Below are 22,171 nucleotides of genomic sequence, written 5' to 3'. Positions count from 1 at the left end.
GCGGCCGGCCGCAGAGGGGCGCAGGCGGGCGGGGCTGGGGGAGGCGGGACAGGCTGGGCGCGGCCGGTGCTGCGGACCCGCCACAGCCCTCCAGGTCGCTGCGGACCCAAGGCCTGCTTGCCTGCCGGCGACACCATGGGCAATTGCCACACGGTGGGCCCCAACGAGGCACTGGTAGTCTCAGGTGAGGGGAAGGCGAGGGGTGGGGTGGGAAAGGGCCGGCGTGGGGTGCGGGTCCCTTGGACGCACCTGAGCCAGCCCCCGTTGAGCAGTCCTCCCTCCCACAGCCCGGCCTCAGGCACTCGACCCTTGCTCTGCTCCACAGTGGGTTTAGAGGCTTCTAATGTTTGTGGGTTCCAGTGCTGGGACTCGCAGCTCTGGAAGGCAGGTGCCTGGCAGGGGAGGGGCCTGAGACACGAGTCCCTCTTTTCCGGGTGAGGCAGACCCGTTAATTCCGAGCAGGCTGGGGCTTGCCAGGAATTACTGCCATGGCCCTCCCCGCAAGCGCGGGTGCGGCCTCTACAGTTGGGTAACCCGGCTCTGGCCTGTACCGCTCTAGATTACAAAATACAGCAAGCTCTAGATTTGGCTGGATGGGGCTGGGGTACTGTAGTGCTGGGAGCCTTAAAGCTGATATTTATTTGGGTGGTGGATTTGAGATGTCCTAGGATACTGGTAGCTCAAGCCACCAAGGACCCTGTTGCATGCAAGCTCCCAACTGTAACCTCTTCCCAGCATCAGCACTGATTTTCAGCCTGTATGCAGAATTCACAAGGCTAGCTGCCAAAGGGGAGGTAGAAGCCCCGAGCCAAGGCTTACAGATGCCATTCTTGGGGAGATGTAATAAATCCACTGGGCCCCAAACATAGCTTTCAGCATTGTTTGGATTTCAGTATTGATCCCTTTACTGAGACATCCTCATAGTTCCTAACCAGGACCCTACTAAACTGAGAGAAATACCACATGTCATTGAAGACCAGAAGTCTTGGTTGGAATCAGATGGGAAAGCACAGAGGCTAACTTTTGGCATCTAAAGCCCGGTCTTGCCTCCCTCCTCACCCATACCTAAAGATGGCTTTTGGAGCCGCATAATGGTTTGGGTGGGGTAGACTTTCCAGCTTGTTTTGTTGGGGTGGGGGATGTTTTTTTGTTTGAGGTTTTTCTTTTTAGGTTAATTTTATTTTTTTAAGTTATATGTGTGTGCATGTGTCTGCGCCTGTCCGTGGATATGCACAGGTGAGTACAAGTACCTGAAAAGGCCCCGCAGGTGTTGAATTTCCCTGGAGTGGGAGTTACAGATGGTTGTGAGCTATTTGATGCAGGCACTAGGAACTGAACTTGGGTCCTCTGAGAGAGCAGTATGTGCTCTTAACTGTTGAACAACCCTTGTTTGTTTTGAAAGAGAGATTTGACTTTGTACCCCTTTCAGGAACTATGTAAACAAGGTTGGCTTGGAACTTGTAGTGGTCTTCCTGCCTCTGCCTCCCCACTGATGAGATTACATCACCACACCCAGCTTGACTTTGTGTGAGCGTGCTTATGGAGCTGGGAACCACACCCGGGGGGCTCAACTCATGCTAGTCAGTCAGTGTGCCACACTCCTCAGGCATAGGAGGATTTTAGACATTAGAATCTGGGGCTAAGTAGATGGTTCAGCAGATAAAGGGGACTGCCACCAAGCCTGATGACCTGAGTATAATCCCCAGGACTTATGTTGGAGGAAAAGAACGAAAAGAACGAACTAGTGCCAGAGGTCTACCCACACATGTACAGACACAAAATAAGCATTAATATTTTTCCGTGTCATTGCACATGCCTTTAATCCCAGCACAAGGAAGGCAGGACCAGACAGATCTTTTAAGAGTTCCAGGACAGCCAGGGATATAAATATAGATATATGCCCTGCCCCAAAAAATATTTCTTTAATAAATAAAGTCTGGGGCTGGAGAAATGGCACAGTTAAGAGCACTCACTGCTCTTGCAGAGGACCCGCCTTCAATTTCCAGCACCCACATGACAGCTAACAGCTACGTCCAGTCCCTAGGCACACACCCTTTTCTGGCTTCCTTGGACACTGTACACATAAGGTGCACAGACATACATGAGGCAAAAACCCACACTGCATAAAATAAAAAGAAAATCTCAAAGATAAATCAGAATCTGCACTGCACTTTCTCCTGTTGTGTTTCAGGAAGCCCAGACTCTGGGCTGAGAGACCAAAGCTTGAGTTCTGGCCTGTGGAAAGTCTGGCAACTTTGGGGTGAGAGGCAGCCCTGGAATGGCTGCTCCTGCTTCCAGAGCCAATGCAGAGCTGGATTGGAAGCTGTTCTCAGGGATGGAGAAAGGAAGTTGTGCTGAGAATCGATGGGCACGGGATGTGAGGGCTAGGAAGAAATAACGCCTGACATAATAGCGCCAGGGCATTTGAGAGGGTGTGGGGTGCAGCTTTCTCGCTTGAATAGATTCCCAGGAGAACAGAGCAGAGCAGCTGCCCTGACTGGTCTCTGTGTCCCTGGGACCTGCAGTTAGTCCAGAGGCACTCAGCCCTGTTTCCAGAGAAGGCTGTTAATTCATTTGCTGTTGTCTGGCCTCTCTCCTCTATTCTGTAACACAAAACTATTCTCTTTCTACTTTCAGAAATTTCATGTAGGGCTGGGAATGTAGTTTAGTTGGTAGAGCATTGGTGCGCACAAGGCCAGAACATGTCTCTACTCCCAGCACTTGGTTGGGGGGAAGGGAGCAGGAGAATCAGAAGTTCAACGTCAGTCTCATCTGCTTAGAGAATTGGAAGGTAGACGGACAACATGAGACCTTGTCTCAACAAAACAAAATTATTTTCCCACCTTAAAAATATTTTAGGCAGGGGCTGGAGAGATGGTTCAGCGGTTAAGGGCACTGACTGCTCTTCTGGAGGTCCTGAGTTCAAATCCCAGCAACCACATGGTGGCTCACAACCATCTGTAATGAGATCGGATTCCTTCTTCTGGGGTGTCTGAAGACAGCTACAGTGTACTTACTTTCATATAATAAATAAATAAGTCTTTAAAAAAATGTTTTAGGCAGCTGGGCGTGGTAGTACACGCCTTTAATCCCAGCATTTAGGAGGCAGAGGCAGGCAGATTTCTGAGTACAAAGCCAGCCTGGTCTACAGAGTGAGTTCCAGGACAGCCAGGGCTATACAGAGAAACCCTGTCTCAAAAAAAAAAAAAGGGGGGGGGGGGACTGGAGAGATGGCTCAGAGGGTAAGAGCACAGACTGCTCTTCCAAAGGTCATGAGTTCAAATCCCAGCACCCACATGGTGGCTCACAACCATACGTAAAGAGGTCTGACATCCTCTTCTGGTGTCTGAAGACAGCTACAGTGTACTTACATATGATAAATAAATAAATATAAAAAAAAAACTTTAGGGGATTGGAGAGATGGCTCAATGGTTAAGAGCACTGTCTGCTCTTCCAGAGGTCCTGAGTTCAATTCCTGGCACCCACATGGTGGCCCACGACCATTTATAAAAGCAATCTGATGCCCTCTTCTGGCCTGCTGGTGTACATGCAGCCATGCACTCATACATATCATAAATAAAATAAACATTTTAAATGCCTAGTGGTGGTGGTGCATGCCTTGAATTCCAGCCCTTGGGAGGTAGAAAACGGTGTATCTCTGTGAGTTCAAGGTCAACCTGGTGTACAGAGAGAGTTCCAGGAAAGCCAGGGCTACACAGAAAAACCCTATCTTGGAAAAGAAAGAGAGAGAAAGTGAGTGAGTGAGTGTGTGTGTGAGTGTGAGTGTGAGTCTACTGGCTGCAGAGTGAGTGAGTGTGTGTGTGTGTGTGAGTGAGTGTACTGGCTGCTCTTCCAGAGGACCCAAGTACAATTCCCAGCACCTCTATGGCAGTTCACACCTGCTGGTAATACCAGTTCCAGGGGATCTGGCACCCTCACACAGACATCCATGCAAGGCAAAACACCAGTGCACAAAAAAATAAAGTGGGCCGGGCCTGTCTCAAAAATAAATAAATAAAGTGTTTTTCTAAAAAGTTTTTAAAGAAGAGGCAGAGGGTGTTACTCTATGGCAGAGCACTTGACTAAACACATAAAAGTTAAATCTTAGCACTAATATTCATGTGATGAATACCTCACTAACCTCAGCGTGTGTAGACTGAGACAAGAGGAACAGAGAGAACAAAGGAAAGTTTGGGTTTTTTGTTTTTGTTTTCTGTTTGTTTGTTTGTTTGTTTTTTGGAGACAGGGTTTCTCTGTATAACTCTGGCTGTCCTAGAACTCACTCTATAGACCAGGCTGGCCTCGAACTCAGAAATTCGCCTGCCTCTGCCTCCCAGAGTGCTGGGATTATAGGCATGTTCCATCACCGCCCGACAAGTTTGGGGTTTTTGTTTTGTTTTGTTTTGTTTTGTTTGAGTCAGGGTCTCATATATAAGACCAGGCTGGCCTCCAACTCACAGAGATCCGCCTGCCTCTTAGTGCTAGGTCACAGGTATATGTCAACTGCTTAGGGGAAAAAAATAAAAGGAAAACTTTTCATTTGGAAAAGTTTTATTTTCACTAGTCATTACTGAAACTTAATATTTCTTTTTCTTTTTTCTTTTTTGTTTTTTCCGAGACAGGGTTTCTCTGTATAGCCCTGGCTGCCCTGGAACTCACTCTGTAGACCAGGTTGGCCTCGAACTCAGAAATCCACCTGCCTCTGCCTCCCAAGTGCTGGGATTACAGGGGTGAGTTTCACCAGCTTGAAACTTAATATTTCTTAATTAATTTTTCAGCCACAAGCCAAGATACTACTGGAATATATTTCCCTAACACCCTTCAGCTGCAGGCCCCTGAAAAAAGTCATTTGTACTTATTTCTACTTTGAAATTAAGCAGTAATTATATCTACCACTAATTGTTTGGTTTTTTGAGATAGGGTTTCTTTGTGTAGCCCTAGCTGTTCTTTTATTTTTTTAATAAATGTCTTTTTTAAAAGATTTGTTTATTATATGTAAGTACACTGTAGCTGTCTTCAGACACTCCAGAAAAGGGAGTCACATCTTGTTATGGATGGTTGTCAGCCACCATGTGGTTGCTGGGGTTGAACTCGGGACCTTTGGAAGAGCAATCAGTGCTCTCAACCGCTGAGCCATCTCTCCAGCCCCCGACCTAGCTGTTCTTACTAGAACTCAGAGATAAACCTGCCTCTGCCTCCCAAATGCTGCGATTAAAAGTAGACAAATCTTTTTTTTTTTAATGTCTGTTTTACCTCTGTGTATGTCTGTGTGCCACATGAATGTAGTACCCAAGGAAGCCAGAAGAGGGCGTCAGATCCTCTGAAACTATTAACCACAGTGTGGGTGCTGGGAACCGAACCAAGTTCCTCTGTAAGAGCAACAAGTGCCCTTGATCACTGGATCATCTCTCCAGCCTCCATTATTTATTATATTAGTAAAGAAGTACAATGCCAGAGATATGGTGCAGTTGGTAGGCCTAGAATGCAAAGCCCTGGATTTGATTTCCAACACATGTGAGGTGGAGATAGGAGAATTAAGTTCAGAGTCATCCTCAGCTACATATCAATAACAAAAAGGGCAATGTGAAACTAGACACCATAAAATCCCGCCTTAAATGTGACACCCTTTATAGTTTTTCCTCGGGTATTTGAGTTGATGCATTGTGGACATTTTTATACTGGATCCTTAGATACAGCTGGAATATTAAAAGTATTCATTAACTGGGCATGGTGTTTCATACCTGTACTCTCAACACTGAGGAAACTGGGACAGTAGGCTCACCATGAGTTCCAGGCCAGTTAGAACTACAAAGTACAACTCTGTTGCAAAAACAGAATGGGTTGCAAAGATAGCCCAATGTATACATTTCTTGCCCCCTAGATCCATGTAAAAACTGGCTGCTAAGAGGAGGATGGCCTGCCAGTCTAGCTAACATGGTGAGCTTCAGGTCAGTGAGAGAGTCTCAAAAACAAAAACAAAAGTGAAGTTGTTGAGGAAAGTTCCAGTGTTAACCTCTCGCACGCACGCACGCACGCGCGCGCGCGCGCACGCGCACACACACACACACAGTGGTGGTGGTGCTCCAGCTAAGATTAATCAGAAAACTGGGAGATCCCTTTCAGAGGAAGAGACTGCTGGAAGTAGGGGCAGCCTGCCAGGCCCCAGCTTCCTGTTACTGCCTCTGGGAACCTGGCGTGTTGCCCTCGGCTACAGCCAAGCGTGAACTGTGACAGGCTGTTCCCAAGGTCAGAGACTGAGTGAAAGGTAAAGGACACACATCCACCAGCCTGTCCCATTTGGTCCCCCAGGGGAACTACCCATTCCCACGGTGTATCTGAGAAGTCCCCTAGAGCTTGGTCAAAGGCGGCCATGCACCAACCCTGACCAGAAACAGAAGATACAGGAGTTGTGATTTTTGGGTGTGTTCCAATTTAATTTAATCCCAAGATGGTTTGGGTTTCAGAGTAACTGTCTGTCCTCAGAGGCCTCTCTTACAACACCTCCCAGGGCAGAGACGCTCCTGAGTCCTTACTTGGAAACCAGCTCCATGGATAGGCCTTTCCACTCCAGAAAAACAGAGTTAGTGCTGGCTATGAGGTCAAGGCCAGACTGAGCTGAAGAGTGAAACCCTATCTCAAAAAAAAAAAAAAAAAAAAAAAAAAAAAAAGCAGTTGGTGGGGATGGAAAGATGATGGTTCTGTGGTTAGGAGCACTTTTTGCTCCTAAAGGGAACCAGAGTTTAGTTCCCAGCACCCATATAAAGCAGCTCACAACTGCCTGTCACTCCAGCTATCAAGGGCCTGACACTCTCCTCTGGTCTCTGTGCCTGCCCTCACATGCACAATACACATAAATGAGAATAAATCTTTGGGGAAAGAAAACTGGGTATGATGGTGCACACCTTTAATCTCAGTGCTCAGAAGGCAGGTCTCTGTGTTGAGGCCAGCCTTGTCTACACAAGTTACAGGCTGAACAGGTCTGTATAGTAAAACCCTACCTAAAACCAAGCCAGACTGTCTTAGTCAGGGTTTCTATTCCTGCACAAATATCATGACCAAGAAGCAAGTTGGGGGCTCGAGAGATGGCTCAGCGGTTAAGAGCACTGACTGCTCTTCTGAAGGTCCTGAGTTCAAATCCCAGCAACCACATGGTGGCTCACAACCATCTGTAACAAGATCTGATGCCCTCTTCTGGAGTGTCTGAAGACAGCAACAGTGTAGTTACATATAATAAATAAATAAATCTTTAAAAAAAAGAAGAAGCAAGTTAGGGAGGAAAGGGTTTATTCCATCTATACTTCCATGTTGCTGTTCATCACTAAAGGAAGTCAGGCCTGGAACTCAGTGGAACTCCAGCAGGTCCGGAAGCAGGAGCTGATGCGAGGCCGTGGAGGGGTGTGACTTGCTGGCTTGCTCGGCTTGCCTTTGTTTCTTTTTTTTAAATTTTATTTATGAGTACACTGTTGCTGTCTTCAGTCACACCAGAAGAGGGCATCCGATCCCATTACAGATGGTTGTGAGCCACCATGTGGTTGCTGGGAATTGAACTCCGGACCTTTGGAAGAGCAGCCAGTGCTCTTAACTACTTAGCCATCTCTCCAGCCCTCAGCTTGCTTGCTTATAGAACCCAAGACTACCAGCCCAGGGATGGCACTACCCATAAGGGGCCCTCCCACCTTTGATCACTAATTGAGAAAATGCCTTACAGCTGGATCTCATGGAGGCATTTCCTTACCTGAAGCTCCTTACTCTGATAACTCCAGCTTGTGTCAAGTTGACATACAAAACCAGCCAGTACACAAACCAAACTCTTGGGCTGGTGCTGAGAATGCTTGTCTGGCATGCACAAGCCCTAGGTTTGAACCCCAGCACTGCACAAACTAGGTGTAGTGCTGTACACACAGACAAGCACACAAACACACACACACACACATGTATAAGTAGGGAGATATATAGCTCATGTGCAAGGTCCTGGGATTTTTTTCTGACATTGAAAAGAAAAATTCATATAAGCCATGTTTAAAATACTCAACAACATGTGGCTAGTGTTTCCCATTATGTGTACCATAGATGTACTTCCCTCTGTGCAGAAACTGAGGCACTCCCAGAGTGCTTAACTGGCATGCAGAACTCCAGGTTCAATCCTATAGCAAAAAAAAAAAAAAAAAAAAAAAACCTGAGAAAAGACCAACCATTGCTTTTTAATCCTAGAACTTGGTAGATAGAGGTAGGCAGTCTCTGAGTTCCAGGCCAGCCAGGGCTGTCATAATGGGACTTTGTCTTTAAAAACAAAAAAACAAAGCAAACAAACAAATAGCCGGGTGGTGGTGGCGCACACCTGTAATCCCAGCACTCTGGGAGGCAGAGGCAGGCGGATTTTCGAGGCCAGCCTGGTCTAGAGAGTGAGTTCCAGGACAGCCAGGGCTATACAGAGAAACCCTGTCTCAAAAAAACCAAATCCAAAACAAAAAACAAACAAAACCCAAACAAACAAAAACAAAAAACCCAGCCAGGCAGTGGTCACGCATGCTTTTAATCCCAGCACTTGGAAGGTAGAGACTTGCAGATTTCTGAGATCGAGACCAACCTAGTCTACAGAGTGAGTTCCAGGACTGTCAGGGCTATACAGAGAAACCCTGTCTCGAAAAACCAATAACAAAAACCCTGCACCAGAAGTTACACATTTGTATTGGCCATGTGCCTTGTAGGATACTGGGAGGAACACCCACTCTGTTTTCCTTACCTCAGTATCTTCCTCCTTGAGCAAAGCGACCTCTGTTTCTGTTCTGTTTTAGTTATTGGTGATAGTTGTGGTGCTAATTAGGCAGGTTCTCAGAGACAATATAACCCAGTTACAAAAAAACTACCTAGACCCTTGCCCTTGGGAGACAAACATCCTAAAGCTTTCATGAAACTCCAAATGTTTCCTCTTATTCATAATTTTCTCTGCATTTCTTTGCATGGTAATTAACTCCCTTTACGGCCTTTACTAGCACGGCCTGAACTGGATGTGTGATGGGAGTTCACCATGAGAATTTCTACAGTAGATTTTTTTAATTTCTGAACAGAGAACACAATAAGCATGGCCACAGCCCATTTTCAGAAACCACTTCCTTCTGAAGCCTTTCCCGTCTCCTCTCTTCCACGAGCAGGCCTTGGTTTTGAGGCCTTGCTTCCCTGCCTGTCCCCACAAGGGGAGCAAGGTGATTCGGAATGCGCTAGGCTTTGGGAGTAGAGCACCAGCCCCACTGAGATGCATCTGACAAGCACAGTAAGGCTGTTGCCTGGACCCCCACCTGCCCCGCGGAGGGCTGCCCCTCCATCCCACTCCATCTGGCCCACAGTGGTGAATGGACTTCCTGATAGAATCCTCACAGGATATACTTCTTCCATGTCTCACCTCCTATGAGATTTTTAAATTTTTATTTTCTATGTATGGATGTTTTGCCTGCATGTATATGTGTGGACCGTGTGTGTGTGTGTGTGTGTGTGTGTGTGTGTGTGTGTGTATGGTGTGGTGTCACTGATGATTATGAGCTGACATGTGGGTGCTGGGAATCAAACCTGGTTCCTTTTAGGTTTTTTCCCTTTTTGTTTTTGCATTTGAAACAGGGTGTATACCACCATTCCAAGCTGCAAATTGCCTGTCTTAAAAACTAGGTTCTAAGCCAGGCGGTGGTGGCACACGCCTGTAATCCCAGCACTCTGAGAGGCAGAGGCAGGCGGATTTCTGAGTTCGAGGCCAGCCTGGTCTATAGAGTGAGTTCCAGGACAGCCAGGGCTACACAGAGAAACCCTGTCTCAACAAAACCAAAATAAATAAATAAATACATACATAAATAAAAATAAAAACTAGGTTCTAAGTCCCTGAGGTCAGGGAGAACTTGTCTTGCATTTATGTGTAATCTTAGCACTTGGCATCCAGCATTAACTGTTGTCAAATCTCAGAGCAAGTAAAGGCCAGAGTTAAACTGGCTATAGTAGTACACATACTATAACCACATATTATAACCTCAGTACTGTGAAGGCAGAAGCAGGAAGATTTAGGATAGCCTGGGCTACATAGTAAGCCCTAGTTTCTTTTTTTTTTTTTTTTTTAAGATTTATTATATGTAAATACATTGTAGTTATCTTCCTTCAGACACACCAGAAGAGGGCATCAGATCTCATTATGGATGGTTGTGAGCCACCATATGGTTGCTGGGATTTGAACTCAGGACCTTTGGAAGAACAGCCAGTGCTCTTAACCACTGAGCCATCTCGTCAGCCCCCCCTAGTTTCAAAATAAAAAACAGAAAGCCAGACATAGTTTTTTTTGGGGGGGGGGATTTTTTTTTTCCCCGAGACAGGGTTTCTCTGTATAGCCCTGGCTGTCCTGGAACTCACTCTGTAGACCAGGCTGGCCCTGAACTCAGAAATTCGCCTGCCTCTGCCTCTCAGAGTGCTGGGATTACAGGTGTGCACCACCACTGCCCAGCATTTATTTATTTATTTATTTATTTATTTGAGACAAGGTTTCTCTGTATAGCCCCTGGCTGTTCTGGAACTCAGGACCAGGCTGGCCTCGAACTCAAAAATCCTCCTGCCTCTGCCTCCTGAGTGCTGGGATTAAAGGCACGCGCCACTACTGCCCAGCTTTTTTAAATATTTTTTTTTGGTCCAGACATGTTCTATATCTGTAACTCATCCTTCAGGGGGCTAAGGCAAGAAGATCATTGAGAGTTCAAGGCCAGCCTGGACTTTTTCAAGTTCATATTTCCAAGACAGTCCAACTCAGTGAATAGGTAAATGCCACCAAGCCTGATGGCCTGAGTTAGATCCCTAGAGCCTACATGGTGGAAGAAATGAACCAACCTCTACAAACTTTCCTCTGACTTCCACACGCAGGCTATGGCCCACATTCACGCACACACAAATGTGATTTAAACACAATTTTTATTATGTTAAAATGGGGCAAAGTTGTAACTAGGGGATGGAGGGCAGATAGCCCCAAGAATAACTGACCAACAGTGGCTTCCTTTGCTTCCCAGGGGGCTGTTGTGGTTCTGACTACAAACAGTATGTGTTTGGCGGCTGGGCTTGGGCCTGGTGGTGTATCTCCGACACTCAGAGGTAAGGGTCTTGGGGCTTTGGAATCTTTCATCCTGGTGGGCAAGAAAGAGGGATTTCCAGTGGACCCATTCCTTCACCACAAGCCAGACTGAGCATCTCCCATCCCCCACCCCGTCCTCCAGCTGGTAGAAGGGCCCCATGAAGAGAAACAGAAATGGGTTGCTCAGGGATACAGGAAGCACACGTCAGGAAGGTCTGTCCTGTGGGTCTGTCTTAATTGTGGCAATAATAAAACACCATGACCAAAAGCAACTTAAAGAGGACAGGAAGTCGTTCTGCTTACAAATTTCAGGTCATACTCCATCACTGAAGACATCAGGGCAGGAACTGATGCAGAGCTGGGCCCTCCCTCATAGACCAGACTAGGAAAGCATTTTCTCAATTTCCAGATATGTCTAGATTTGTGTCAGGTTGACAAAAAACAACCAACAAAGTTCCTCTACCCCACCCCCACCCCAAGCCCCTCATTGACTGAGTATTCTTTCCAATTAGAAGTGGTCCTGCTTCTATCCCAAAGACTACAGTCATACCCAGGCAGAGTCTTCGTTTCTGTATTCTAGCTCAGTTCCTCAGGAAGTCTTCCCAGGCTTGTGTCTACAGTCCCGGCATTCAGGAGGGCTGAGGTAGAGGGTTGCTGTAAGTAGAACAGCAGCCTAAGCTGCATGGCTCCACACACAGAAAGACCCTGGCACAAAACGTCTTAATTATACCAGACTTTCTGGTGTATGCTTGTAATCCTAAGCTTGGAAAGTGAAGGCAGGAGAATCAGGAGTTCAAGGCCAGCCTCAGCTAATTTGAGATCAACCTGGGCTTTTTGAGACCCTGACTCAAAAAATGCACACACAAAAGTCTTTATACACTATGAGAAGGGAGTATGCAGAGGGTGGGAACATCAGGCAGAACCTACATACATCCTCTCCTGCACAAGCCTTGAGACAGTTCTGGCAAGAGCAAGCGTCAGAATGGACATACAGTCAGAAGTGATCTGCAACGGTGGGTTAGAGCAGGGTCTAGGGGTGGAAGGAATCCCTGCAGGGGCCTGCCCAGACAGTTTGGAATCCTAAATCAGTAATGGAAAGTCTCCAGACTGAAACCTAATAAAAGCAGAGACGGTTCAGCTCCCAGAGTGCCTACCTCCAGCTCTACCTGCTGGTGCCGCTGGAGCTCAGCGCAGGGCCTGGTACCTCCTCCCCTGCTCCCTTAATACCTACCAGTCTATCAGCACCCCTTCCTCATGGTGAAATACAGGGCCGATATCCCAACGGGGGAGCAGTAGAAATTCCAGCAAAAATCCCCTCCACCCAGATCCCACTGGTCTGCATGCAGTTGCTGGTGCTTGAGGTCTTTAGTGTCTAGGTGTGTTGAGGTTGAGGGATGTGAGGCATGACAATCTCTGATTCCCAGGATCCCCCTCTACTCTCCTGTCCTCTCCTTTCACTTCAGCTTTCTAAGGGATCCTGTGGGACTCTTGTGTCCCAAGGCCAACAATGTCATAATCAGTTTGTCACCCCTGGTTGGATCACCTAGCCTGCCAGAAGACACAGGAACAGCTTCCAAAGAACCCACATACCAGGCTTGTACAGCTGGGCTTGGCCAGAAACGGGAGCTGTGTGGGTAGCCATTGGTAGGACAACAGCCCCATGTCCTGTTCTCCACATCTCATGTCTCCCACTCCTAGTTCTTGACCCCAGGGAGCTCCAAAACAGGAAAGCTGTGCCTCCCTGACAGGTAGGGAGTGAAAGCTGAGGGCTTTACACCTCATTCGAGGAATGAGGCTCACTTCAGGTCCAGCATGCTCCCTCCAGGTGAACAGTCTTCCCTGCAGCTTTCCCCTAGCCCTAGCCCATTTATGGGATATCCCCGTACCCTGGCACCTTTACTTCCCTAGCCTAGCGTAGTGGCGATTCAAGAGGCTAGATCTAAAGTTCGATGTAGAATTGGGCTACAGAGAGTTCTCAATTGGCAGGCTATGCTAAATTATCTCAAAAAGCAGGGGAGGAGGATGGAGGTTTGGCGCAGTGGTAAAGAGCACTTGTTGCTCTTGCAGAAGACCCAAGTTTGGTTCCCACATAGCAGCTCACAGCTGTCTATAACTCCACCCCAGGGGTTGGTGTCCTCTTCTCAACTCCTCAGGAACGGGACACACACGTGCTACACAATCATACTTGAAGGCAGACACTTATACACATAAAAATGAATTTTAAAAATCTTTAAAAACAGAGAAGAAAATCAGACATCCAACTCAGCCTCGCTTTGAAGAACTTTCCACAGCTACAATATATGTCACCCGTGTCACCCGGCGGCTCTGGTGTCAGCCCTTCTTCCCGAGGCTCAGAGAATCCTCTTGCTTGTCTTTGCTGCAACAGCCTCAGCATTCCTGAGGCCCTCATGGGAGCACCCCCCCCTCCCAGTAACTCTTTCACTTCTGGCATCTGAGCTGCAGCCTCCCTCCTCCCTGTTTCCCTCCCTTCTTCCCCTCCTCCTGTTCCCTTCTCTCCTTTCCCAGAAGAAAGCTCCTGTGGGTTCCTGTCTGAGTCAGGTCAAACTGGGGTAAAGTGGTTTAGTATTTGTCCAGCATGTGCAAGGCCCTGGGTTCCATTACCAGCACTGAAAATAAAAATGTAAAAAGTTCTCTTAGGCCCAGGGATGCCAGTGTTAAGGGGTCAGATGAAGGCAGCTTTGCTTGGCTGGAGAGTTGTGTGTTGCCTGTCCCTCACCAGCCTTCCTGTCCCACCTACCTGCTTCTGCCCCACTACTCTCAGCCTCTGCTTTCTCTTCCTTGGGTTTAAGGAACCCATCACACTATCTATGGCCTGCCTCAGCCTAACCACTGCCCTGTACACACGCACACAGCTGGGATGAGTGACAGCCTACAGGCACCGTCTTTTCTTGCTTTCGTTTTTGGTTGGTTGGTTGGTTGGTTGGTTGGTTGGTTGGTTCCTCCACACCATCATGAGACAGGATTTCTCTGTGTGGCCCTGGCTGTCCTTGAACTCACTCTGTAGATCATGCTGACCTCGGACTCAGAGATCCTCCTGCCTTCTGAGGGCTGGGATTAAAGGCCTCGCCACCAACATAGTTTGTTTTCTTCACTAGCACTCTTTTCTCTGTCCATGGCCAACTTTGGAATTCCAAATCGTCCCCCCCCCCTCCGTGACTGTTCTGGCATAAGTCGTCCCTCTTTCCCAGCCTTCATTGATCCCCTTTCCCAGTCAGACATCTCAAACCTTCTTTGGGGGTTCCTGCATCTAAATTGTTTTTTAGTGATATCAACCCCAACCCTGAGGGTTCATACCCCAAGTATGATAAAGTATTTGCTTGCTATGCCTTTTTAATTCTCAGAGTGGTGACCTTATCCTGATTTCTGGAAACAGGTTTTCCTGTGTTAGGAGAGTAATTATAAGGCTAAATTCCCCAGATTATGGCAGGAATGTCTTGGAAAAATGACCCTGCTGCATCCTAGATGCCCACTACCTAGGCCTCCTGACCTCTGGCCCTGGCTCTGGACACTAGCATACTTCTCCTCCAGCCCAGCAGCTCCTCCTTGGAGAGGATTAAAGATAAGAGGCTAGAAAGCCTCAGGCCAGCAAGGGGGCACCTGTGTTCTCTTACAGCCTTAGACTGTGCCAGCCTGGGTGGGTAGAAATACTGAGAGCACCACATCGTGCCCCAATATGTCTGGCATCAGTGCTTATCTGGTAACCACTGTGTGTGTTTACTGTGTCCCTCCCCACCCTTCCTATCCCTACCTTCCCCTATGCCCTGGCTGCTCCTCAGACTGTCTCTGGAGGTTATGACCATCCTGTGTCGCTGTGAGAATATTGAGACGTCGGAGGGGGTCCCGCTATTCGTAACAGGGGTTGCACAGGTAATAATTCACCTGCTTCCTCCTCTATGTCTAACTTTCTCTTCCTGCCCCACGGGGCCTGGCAGGCAGAAGCTGGATGGACTCTCTTCCTGAGAGTGTGCCTCCCTCCTTCCCTCTCTCATCTGCTGCTCTGGGTGCCAGGGTAGATTCAGGCAGATTCTGCAGGTTCCTTGCCACTGCCCCTTAAGACTACAAGTAGAGAACATTCAAAGGATCCTGACAGTTCTGCTAGGTCACCCAGTGGGTATCATGCATCCATAGCTGGTGAGTCTGTTCCTGGCTGGATTGCTGAGCAGGTCCAAGAATGTCCTCTGTACTGTGCAGATCTCCAGAGTCCTCTCTTCCTGTGCCAGCGCACTGATGGCAGAAGCCCCGCCAGCTGTGACAGTACCTTGCCCTTCCTTTTTTTCAACACCAATTGCCCTGCAGCCTTCTCAGGCAACTCCAGCATCCCTTCCTTACCCAGGCCACCAGTGAGGAAGGAGAGCCTCCCCATCCACTGGCCTTCCCTCCACAATCGCATTTCCTTCTATACCATTACTATACCTGAATCCTCTGACAATGCCTAGGTACCTTTCAAGCTTAGGTGAACAATGAGTGGTCAGGTTGTTGGTACACAACAGCTCTTTATAGAATCAATATGCTAGTATAACCCCAGCCTGCATTTCTCATGCGACATGCCTAGGCCCAATATCAAAGAGTGTCCTTCAAGTCATAGCCCCTACTGAGGGAAAGAGACCAGACAGCTTTCCTGGCAAGGGGCAAGTGTAGGCTTATTTATATATTGACCTAGCAATGGGCATACCCTCAGCATGCCTGCCCAGTAAGCAGAACTTTCTAGATAGCCTCCCAGGGGTATTGAGTAGGAGTATCCAGGGAGTAAGAAGGGACCCCTGCGCAACACTCGAATAACGCCCCTGCACACCCTCCATGACAGTTGGAGCCCCGGTACCTGTTTCTGTTGTAGGACACACATACACTGCTATAGCCTAGGCTTCCCTTGTCCCCATGGGCCCCAGAGCACCACCACAACCTCTTGTTTTATTCATGGTTTAAGCCAGAATGATGAACAGAAAACATATGTACACATATGCCACCCCCTTTCCTACTTCCCCTGGAGCCACCTGTCCTACCCTGTCCTCCCTCATGATCTTTGCACACACGACCACCTACATACCTCTGAAGACTCCTCTGTACTTGGACCTTTGGTCTGTCCCAGCTAGGGCAGTGAGATACTGGACTCTTCCACACCCCAAGCCCTGGGCCCCCAGACCCATGCCCCTGTTTTGCATTTCTTGGCAGGATTTCCCTAGAGATTATGACGTTGCAGCCCCGCTGTGAGGACGTAGAGACGGCCGAGGGGGTAGCTTTAACTGTGACGGGTGTCGCCCAGGTATAGTAACTCAGCAGCCCCACGCATGTCCATTGAGGTGCCTCGTCCCCATATTGGGGTTTGGGGGGAGGAGAGGACACCAGCCAGGGGATGTTTCTCTCCAAAACTCCTGTCACCTCTACAACAGGATCATCATCATTGGAACATGCCCATGTGGCGCCTTGGCCACCCAGCAGAACTAACAGACACTTTCTCTCCTCAGTGGCCCTCTCAAGACAAAACCGGTGTTGAGGGCTCCTATCCCGCTAACCCACACTCCTTTTTTACAGGCATTGAACACAACAGACCTCAGGGTTCAGGTCTCCCTTGTTCCCTGGGTGGCCCAGAGGAAGAGATTCTATGAAGCAGAGGCAGTTTGGCCTCCTCTAAGCATACTAGGAGTCAGAAGCTGCAGCTCCTCTCTCTAGCTGGGGCCTGGGAGGGGTGTCCCACCCTAACCCACCTCACCTTCACAGGGCAGTGAGGTTCTCTACCTGTTCTTTTCTCTGACAAGGGAGTTGACAGAACACCTTCGGAGGCAAAGACACTGTTGGTTACATCCTGTCTCCTGCCGTCTACTCTGCAACTCCATTTGCCTGTCTGTGTCCTTTTCATACTCGCTGCCCCTAAGCCTGGGGGTCTCCCCTCTGTAGGAAGGCAGGAAAAGCTGGCTAGTGGGGGGGGGGCTGGAGGGGTGAGGAGATGAGCCCCAAGTGTTGGGAAAGAGGCCAGTGAAGACAGAATCCTTGGTGTAGGAACTCCCTGCCCGGCAGCCCTCCCTCCAGGCCTCTCCGAAGCCCCTTTGCAGCTCTAGGGCCAACAGATCTGACTAGAGATAGACAAGACTGGCAGCCTCTGTATCTCAGGGCTGGGGCCTCCTCTGCCTTCCAGCTGCCTCAGATGTCTCTGTGTCCTCGGCAGGTGAAGATCATGACAGAGAAGGAGCTCCTGGCTGTAGCCTGTGAACAGTTCCTGGGCAAGAACGTACAAGACATTAAGAACGTTGTACTGCAGACCCTGGAGGGGCATCTACGCTCTATCCTTGGTGAGGCCCTGCCCAGACTCTGAGCCAGAGCCAGGAACATGTGCATGGCTGGGCCAGGAGCCCATCCCACCGAGGTTTGAGCTAAAACATTTTTAAGTTTTTAATTTCAAAACTCATGGTGGACTGAAGGTATAGTTCAGTGATAAAGCTTAGCATTCAAAAGGCCCTGGGTTTAGTCCCCAGTGCTAGAAAAAAGGAAGGGAGGGAGGGAGGAAACAAAGCGGTGGGTAAGCTTGGGGAAATAGTTCCAATGGTAAAGTGCTTGCCTACAAGCAAGATGACCTGAGTTCCAGCCTCAGAACCCAAGATTTTTAAGATTGATTTATACATGTATTTTATGTGTATAAATGCTCTGCCTTCATGCACACCAGAAAAGGGCATTGGTTCCCATTACAGATGCTTATGAACCCCCATGTGGTTGCTGGGAATTAACTCGGGACCTTTGGAAGAGCAGACAGTGCTCTTAACCTCTGAACCATTTCTCCAGCCACATAATCCAAGAATTTAAAAGGAGCCAGCACATGTTGGGAGTGGTGGTGCACACCTTCAATCCCAGCAGTCGGGAGGCAGAAGCAGGTGGATTTCTGTGAATCTGAGGTCAGCTTGGTTGACAAAGCAAGTTCCAGGACAACTGGAGCTACATGGAAAAACATTTTCTAAAAAAAAAAAAGAGAAACAAAACAAACAAACAAACAAAAACCCAGTTCCTTTATAGTGACTTTATGAGAACCTTTCTCAAAAAAACAAGGAAGACCGTGCCTAAGGGGTGGCACTCAGCGTTGACCTCTTGCCCTTCTAGGTGCCTGTACTCGCACGTGTGCACCTATACATACAAACATACAAAAACTAATACTAATGAAACTTTTAGGAGCTGGAGAGGTGGGTCAGTGGTTAAGAGCACTTGGCTGCTCCTCTAGGGGACCTGAATCAGTTCCCAGCACCCACATGGCAGCTCACAGCTGACTGTAACTCCAGTTCCAGGGAATCCGACACCCCCACACAGACATAAACTACCTGATGCAGACAAAACATCAATGTCCATAAAATAAAAGTAAATAAATTATTTGAAATTTAACTTAAATGTACATAAAAATATTTTTTTTTAGAATTCTTTTAAGTGAGGGCTCAAGGCAGAGGTCGTTGGCGCAGCCCCTGGCCGACTGTGCAGGTGTCTGGTGCTGCTCCAGATATATTTGCTCAGTCAGCACAAGGAAGCTCAGGGTTAAAACTTGGAAAAGAAGCCAGGAAGTCCAGCTCAGACTGCGTGACCCTTGCGTGCACCAGGCTTGCTCTTGGATGCTTCCTCCCTCTCTCAGCTGGCTAGGCCTCTGGAGACTGGCTCATGATCCTTCTCTCCTCAGGGACTCTAACTGTGGAGCAGATTTATCAGGACCGAGACCAGTTTGCCAAGCTGGTGCGGGAAGTGGCAGCCCCTGATGTTGGCCGCATGGGCATCGAGATCCTCAGCTTCACCATCAAGGTAAAGTGTAGGAGGGAGGCCAACCCTGTGTGCACCTGGGAGACGGGCCCCTGGACAGGACACCTTTTGTACTTAGGACTGCTCCCTAGGACAAACGTGCCCCTTCCTTCCATAGGATGTTTATGACAAAGTAGACTACCTGAGCTCCCTGGGCAAGACACAGACTGCTGTGGTGCAGAGAGATGCAGACATTGGAGTGGCAGAGGCAGAACGGGACGCAGGCATCCGGGTATGCTGCATTTCTCTTCCATGCCTGAGGGCAGAGAGCTCAGGGTTGATGGGCTTGTGGTCCCTCAGCTAATCCTCACTACCCCTCACTATCCCCAGGAAGCTGAGTGCAAGAAGGAGATGCTAGATGTGAAGTTCATGGCCGACACCAAGATCGCTGACTCCAAGAGAGCCTTTGAGCTGCAAAAGTCAGCCTTCAGTGAGGAGGTCAACATCAAGGTGAGAAACCACAGGTCCCCAGGCTTGGGACTCAGGGTGTGCTGACTGCCTTGTCACTTACCAGTCTTCCTGCTACAGACAGCTGAGGCCCAGCTGGCATATGAGCTACAGGGGGCCCGAGAGCAGCAGAAGATCCGGCAGGAAGAGATTGAGATTGAAGTAGTACAGCGCAAGAAGCAGATCGCCGTGGAGGCGCAGGAGATCCTCCGCACTGACAAGGAGCTCATCGCCACTGTGCGCCGCCCTGCTGAGGCGGAGGCCCACCGCATCCAGCAGATTGCTGAAGGCGAAAAGTGAGCCTGGGCCCAGGAGGCAGGCTGGTTAGGCCTCTGTCACAGGAGCGCTCCACTTCCCAACCACAGCTTGAAAGCTATGCGATCCCCTTGTCCAAGTCTGTTCCTTTCTGCAAAGCAGATAAACTCCCACATATGTTGTCTGGGAGGTTCAGGAAGTTAAGAGTTCAGGATTCCTTAGGATAGTGCATAGCACAGAGGACCTTGTGGTTCAACCCCTCCTCCTTGGAGTTGGGAGCTAGTGGCTTGTGTTCCACAAGAGCTAGCAGGACAGAGCATCAAATGTCTCCCACCCCAACAGCCATCAGAACAGTGTGCTGAGCTCCAGATAAGATTTCAAGGCCCCAGCATCTCTTAACTGATCTACGTGTCCTGGGCTCCCTCAGGGTGAAACAAGTCCTCTTGGCACAAGCAGAAGCTGAGAAGATTCGCAAAATCGGGGAGGCAGAGGCAGCGGTCATAGAGGCGATGGGCAAGGCAGAGGCTGAGCGGATGAAGCTTAAGGCTGAGGCCTACCAGAAGTATGGAGATGCAGCCAAGATGGCGTTGGTGCTGGAAGCCCTGCCCCAGGTGAGGTTCTTTCCCACCCAGGCTGGCACTTGGAGTCATAATCTTCTTGCTTGACCAATGGCAAGTGCCAGGATCTCCTGGGCCCAGTGGATAACCGCCACACTCAGCTCGAGGGAGGCAGGATGCCTCCTGCAGACCCAGGCTGCCTGCAGCCATTCGTTGCTGCCTGTGTTGCTTAGGGCGTGTGGACATGGAGTAGAGGAGAAGTGGGATGGACGGGTGAGCAGAGTTACTCACTAAACCCTCCAAACACCCGCCTCCTAGATTGCTGCCAAGATCTCCGCGCCCCTGACTAAAGTTGATGAGATTGTGGTTCTCAGTGGGGACAACAGCAAGGTGACATCAGAAGTGAACCGGCTGCTAGCAGAACTGCCTGCCTCTGTGCATGCCCTCACCGGTGTGGACCTCTCAAAGGTACGAGCCTTCCTAGCGGTGGTGGTGGTGGTGGTGGTGGTGGTGGTGGTGGTGGTGGTGGTGGTAAACCCTAGACAGCCTAGACGGGAGAGGCTGGTGGCTCCAGGCAGCTTCTCACCATCTGTCATCCTTGCAGATACCCCTGATCAAGAATGCTACTGGTGCCCAGGCATGAGGCTCCTGCACACTCATGGCCTCCGCAGCTGCCTGCCCTTCCAGCGCCTGTTTCAACGTCACAGAGACAGCAAGATCATTTCTGACTCTGGTGCCTTGTTTTATAGGGACCAGAAGTGCTGCTGCGTGTTGAGGCCATCTCTGGCTATCTTCCTTTCTCTCCTGTCTGCCTTTTCTTCCTCTCTTTCATGCCCTCGTATTAACTGCCACATTCATTCATCCAGCCTGTCTCCTCATCTGCCATATGTGCCTCTTCCTCTGCCTATCTGTTTTTCTCCCCTTCCTTCCCAACTTCACACACATCATCTACTTTAACTGAAGTTGAAGTTGTTTATGATAATCACTGTCTGTCTGTGAGGAGTGGCCCTGCTGCTGCTCCTTAGAATCCTGGTGCCTTCAAGTTCTACATGTGTCTGTCTGTCCTCCCTGGCCCTGGCAGAGCCCAGCATGGGTATGAGGGTTTTGGGTAGGACACCCACTCTCCTCTCTCCTGGTCTGAATCTCTGAGCACTAAACGCTATTGCGGGAAGCCCACAACCATACACTCTTGCCCTTTGAGGCCTGAGTGTCCATGGCCTGTTGGTCCTAGAGTAATGCCCTTCACACACAGAGGCCCATGCCTGCTGTCATACCTGTCCCCTGCACCACAGAGGCACAGAAGCAAGGCCTCCTGTCTACAGCAGCTTCCTCAGTTTACTACTGCCTTAGGAGGCCCTGCTCGTGCTCAGGGACGTCCCTTCCATTGGCTTGTCCTTGATTGGTGGGTGGGTCTTGGTCTGATTCCACTAAATCTTTCTGAGGTCAATGTCCAGCTCTGTTGGAGACAAAGTTTATAGGCCTTTTTCCTGCTAGTGCATGGAGCCCTCCCGGGGGACAGGGCTGGGCCAACCCTAAGAGAATCAAGTGCTGCAGACTGGCCGAACCTCACTCCCTTGATGCCATTTTCTTCTTGGCCAGTATAATGGGTTTCTAGCCATGGAAAGCAGCTAAATATTCTATATCTTTGCACCACTGGTGGTAGAAGAGGCCAGTACCCAAGTATCCTAGCAGGGGTGCAAGGGTATCCCGTGAGCCCAGTCCCCGCCCTGGCCCTGCCCCAGCCTGTGTAGCTGTTCTGCATGTGAATGCTGCATGTCTGGTCTGGGGTTTGGATGTTGCACTACCCCACTGCCTGTCCCCCTCTGGTGAAAATAAAGATCTCTTATACCCACACCTTTCATTGTATATTCTGTGAGGAGAGAAAGTAGGGACCAAGAACCAACCACATAACCACTTCAGCACCAGAGTTGCTCTTTCCTACCCTAGCCACTGGGAGGCATCAGCACACTGGCCTTGCCCTCAGTAGAGACTGACCTTGGCACAGAGGCAAGGGAGTGGAGGATACAGAAGTGGGTGA

The 22,171-nt window shown here is 49.2% G+C and overlaps 1 protein-coding gene across 4 annotated transcripts; it reads left to right on the top strand.

Annotated features, from left to right (window-relative positions):
* Positions 1-20: 20 nt before the first annotated feature.
* Positions 21-21,987, top strand: Flot2 (flotillin 2). Of its 4 annotated transcripts, none has more exons than XM_052197218.1 (11): positions 21-184; positions 11,031-11,112; positions 16,283-16,373; positions 17,274-17,397; positions 18,759-18,877; positions 18,993-19,106; positions 19,205-19,324; positions 19,403-19,617; positions 20,004-20,187; positions 20,452-20,601; positions 20,738-21,987. In XM_052197218.1, exons 1-11 carry the CDS (start codon positions 136-138, stop codon positions 20,774-20,776), a joined length of 1,287 nt encoding a protein of 428 aa, XP_052053178.1. In that variant the 5' UTR covers positions 21-135; the 3' UTR covers positions 20,777-21,987. The 4 variants fall into 4 exon arrangements, with proteins under 4 accessions (XP_052053178.1, XP_052053179.1, XP_052053181.1 ...); XM_052197219.1 differs by lacking the exon at positions 16,283-16,373 and adding an exon at positions 14,890-14,980; XM_052197220.1 differs by lacking the exons at positions 21-184; positions 11,031-11,112 and adding an exon at positions 14,899-14,980.
* The last annotated feature ends 184 nt before the right edge of the window (positions 21,988-22,171 follow it).

This window comes from Apodemus sylvaticus, chromosome 10 (assembly GCF_947179515.1).
Source record: "Apodemus sylvaticus chromosome 10, mApoSyl1.1, whole genome shotgun sequence".
Lineage (NCBI taxonomy): Eukaryota > Metazoa > Chordata > Mammalia > Rodentia > Muridae > Apodemus > Apodemus sylvaticus.
The sequence above is the reverse complement of the archived record's forward strand: the minus strand, read 5'-3'. Positions and strand labels throughout refer to the sequence as shown.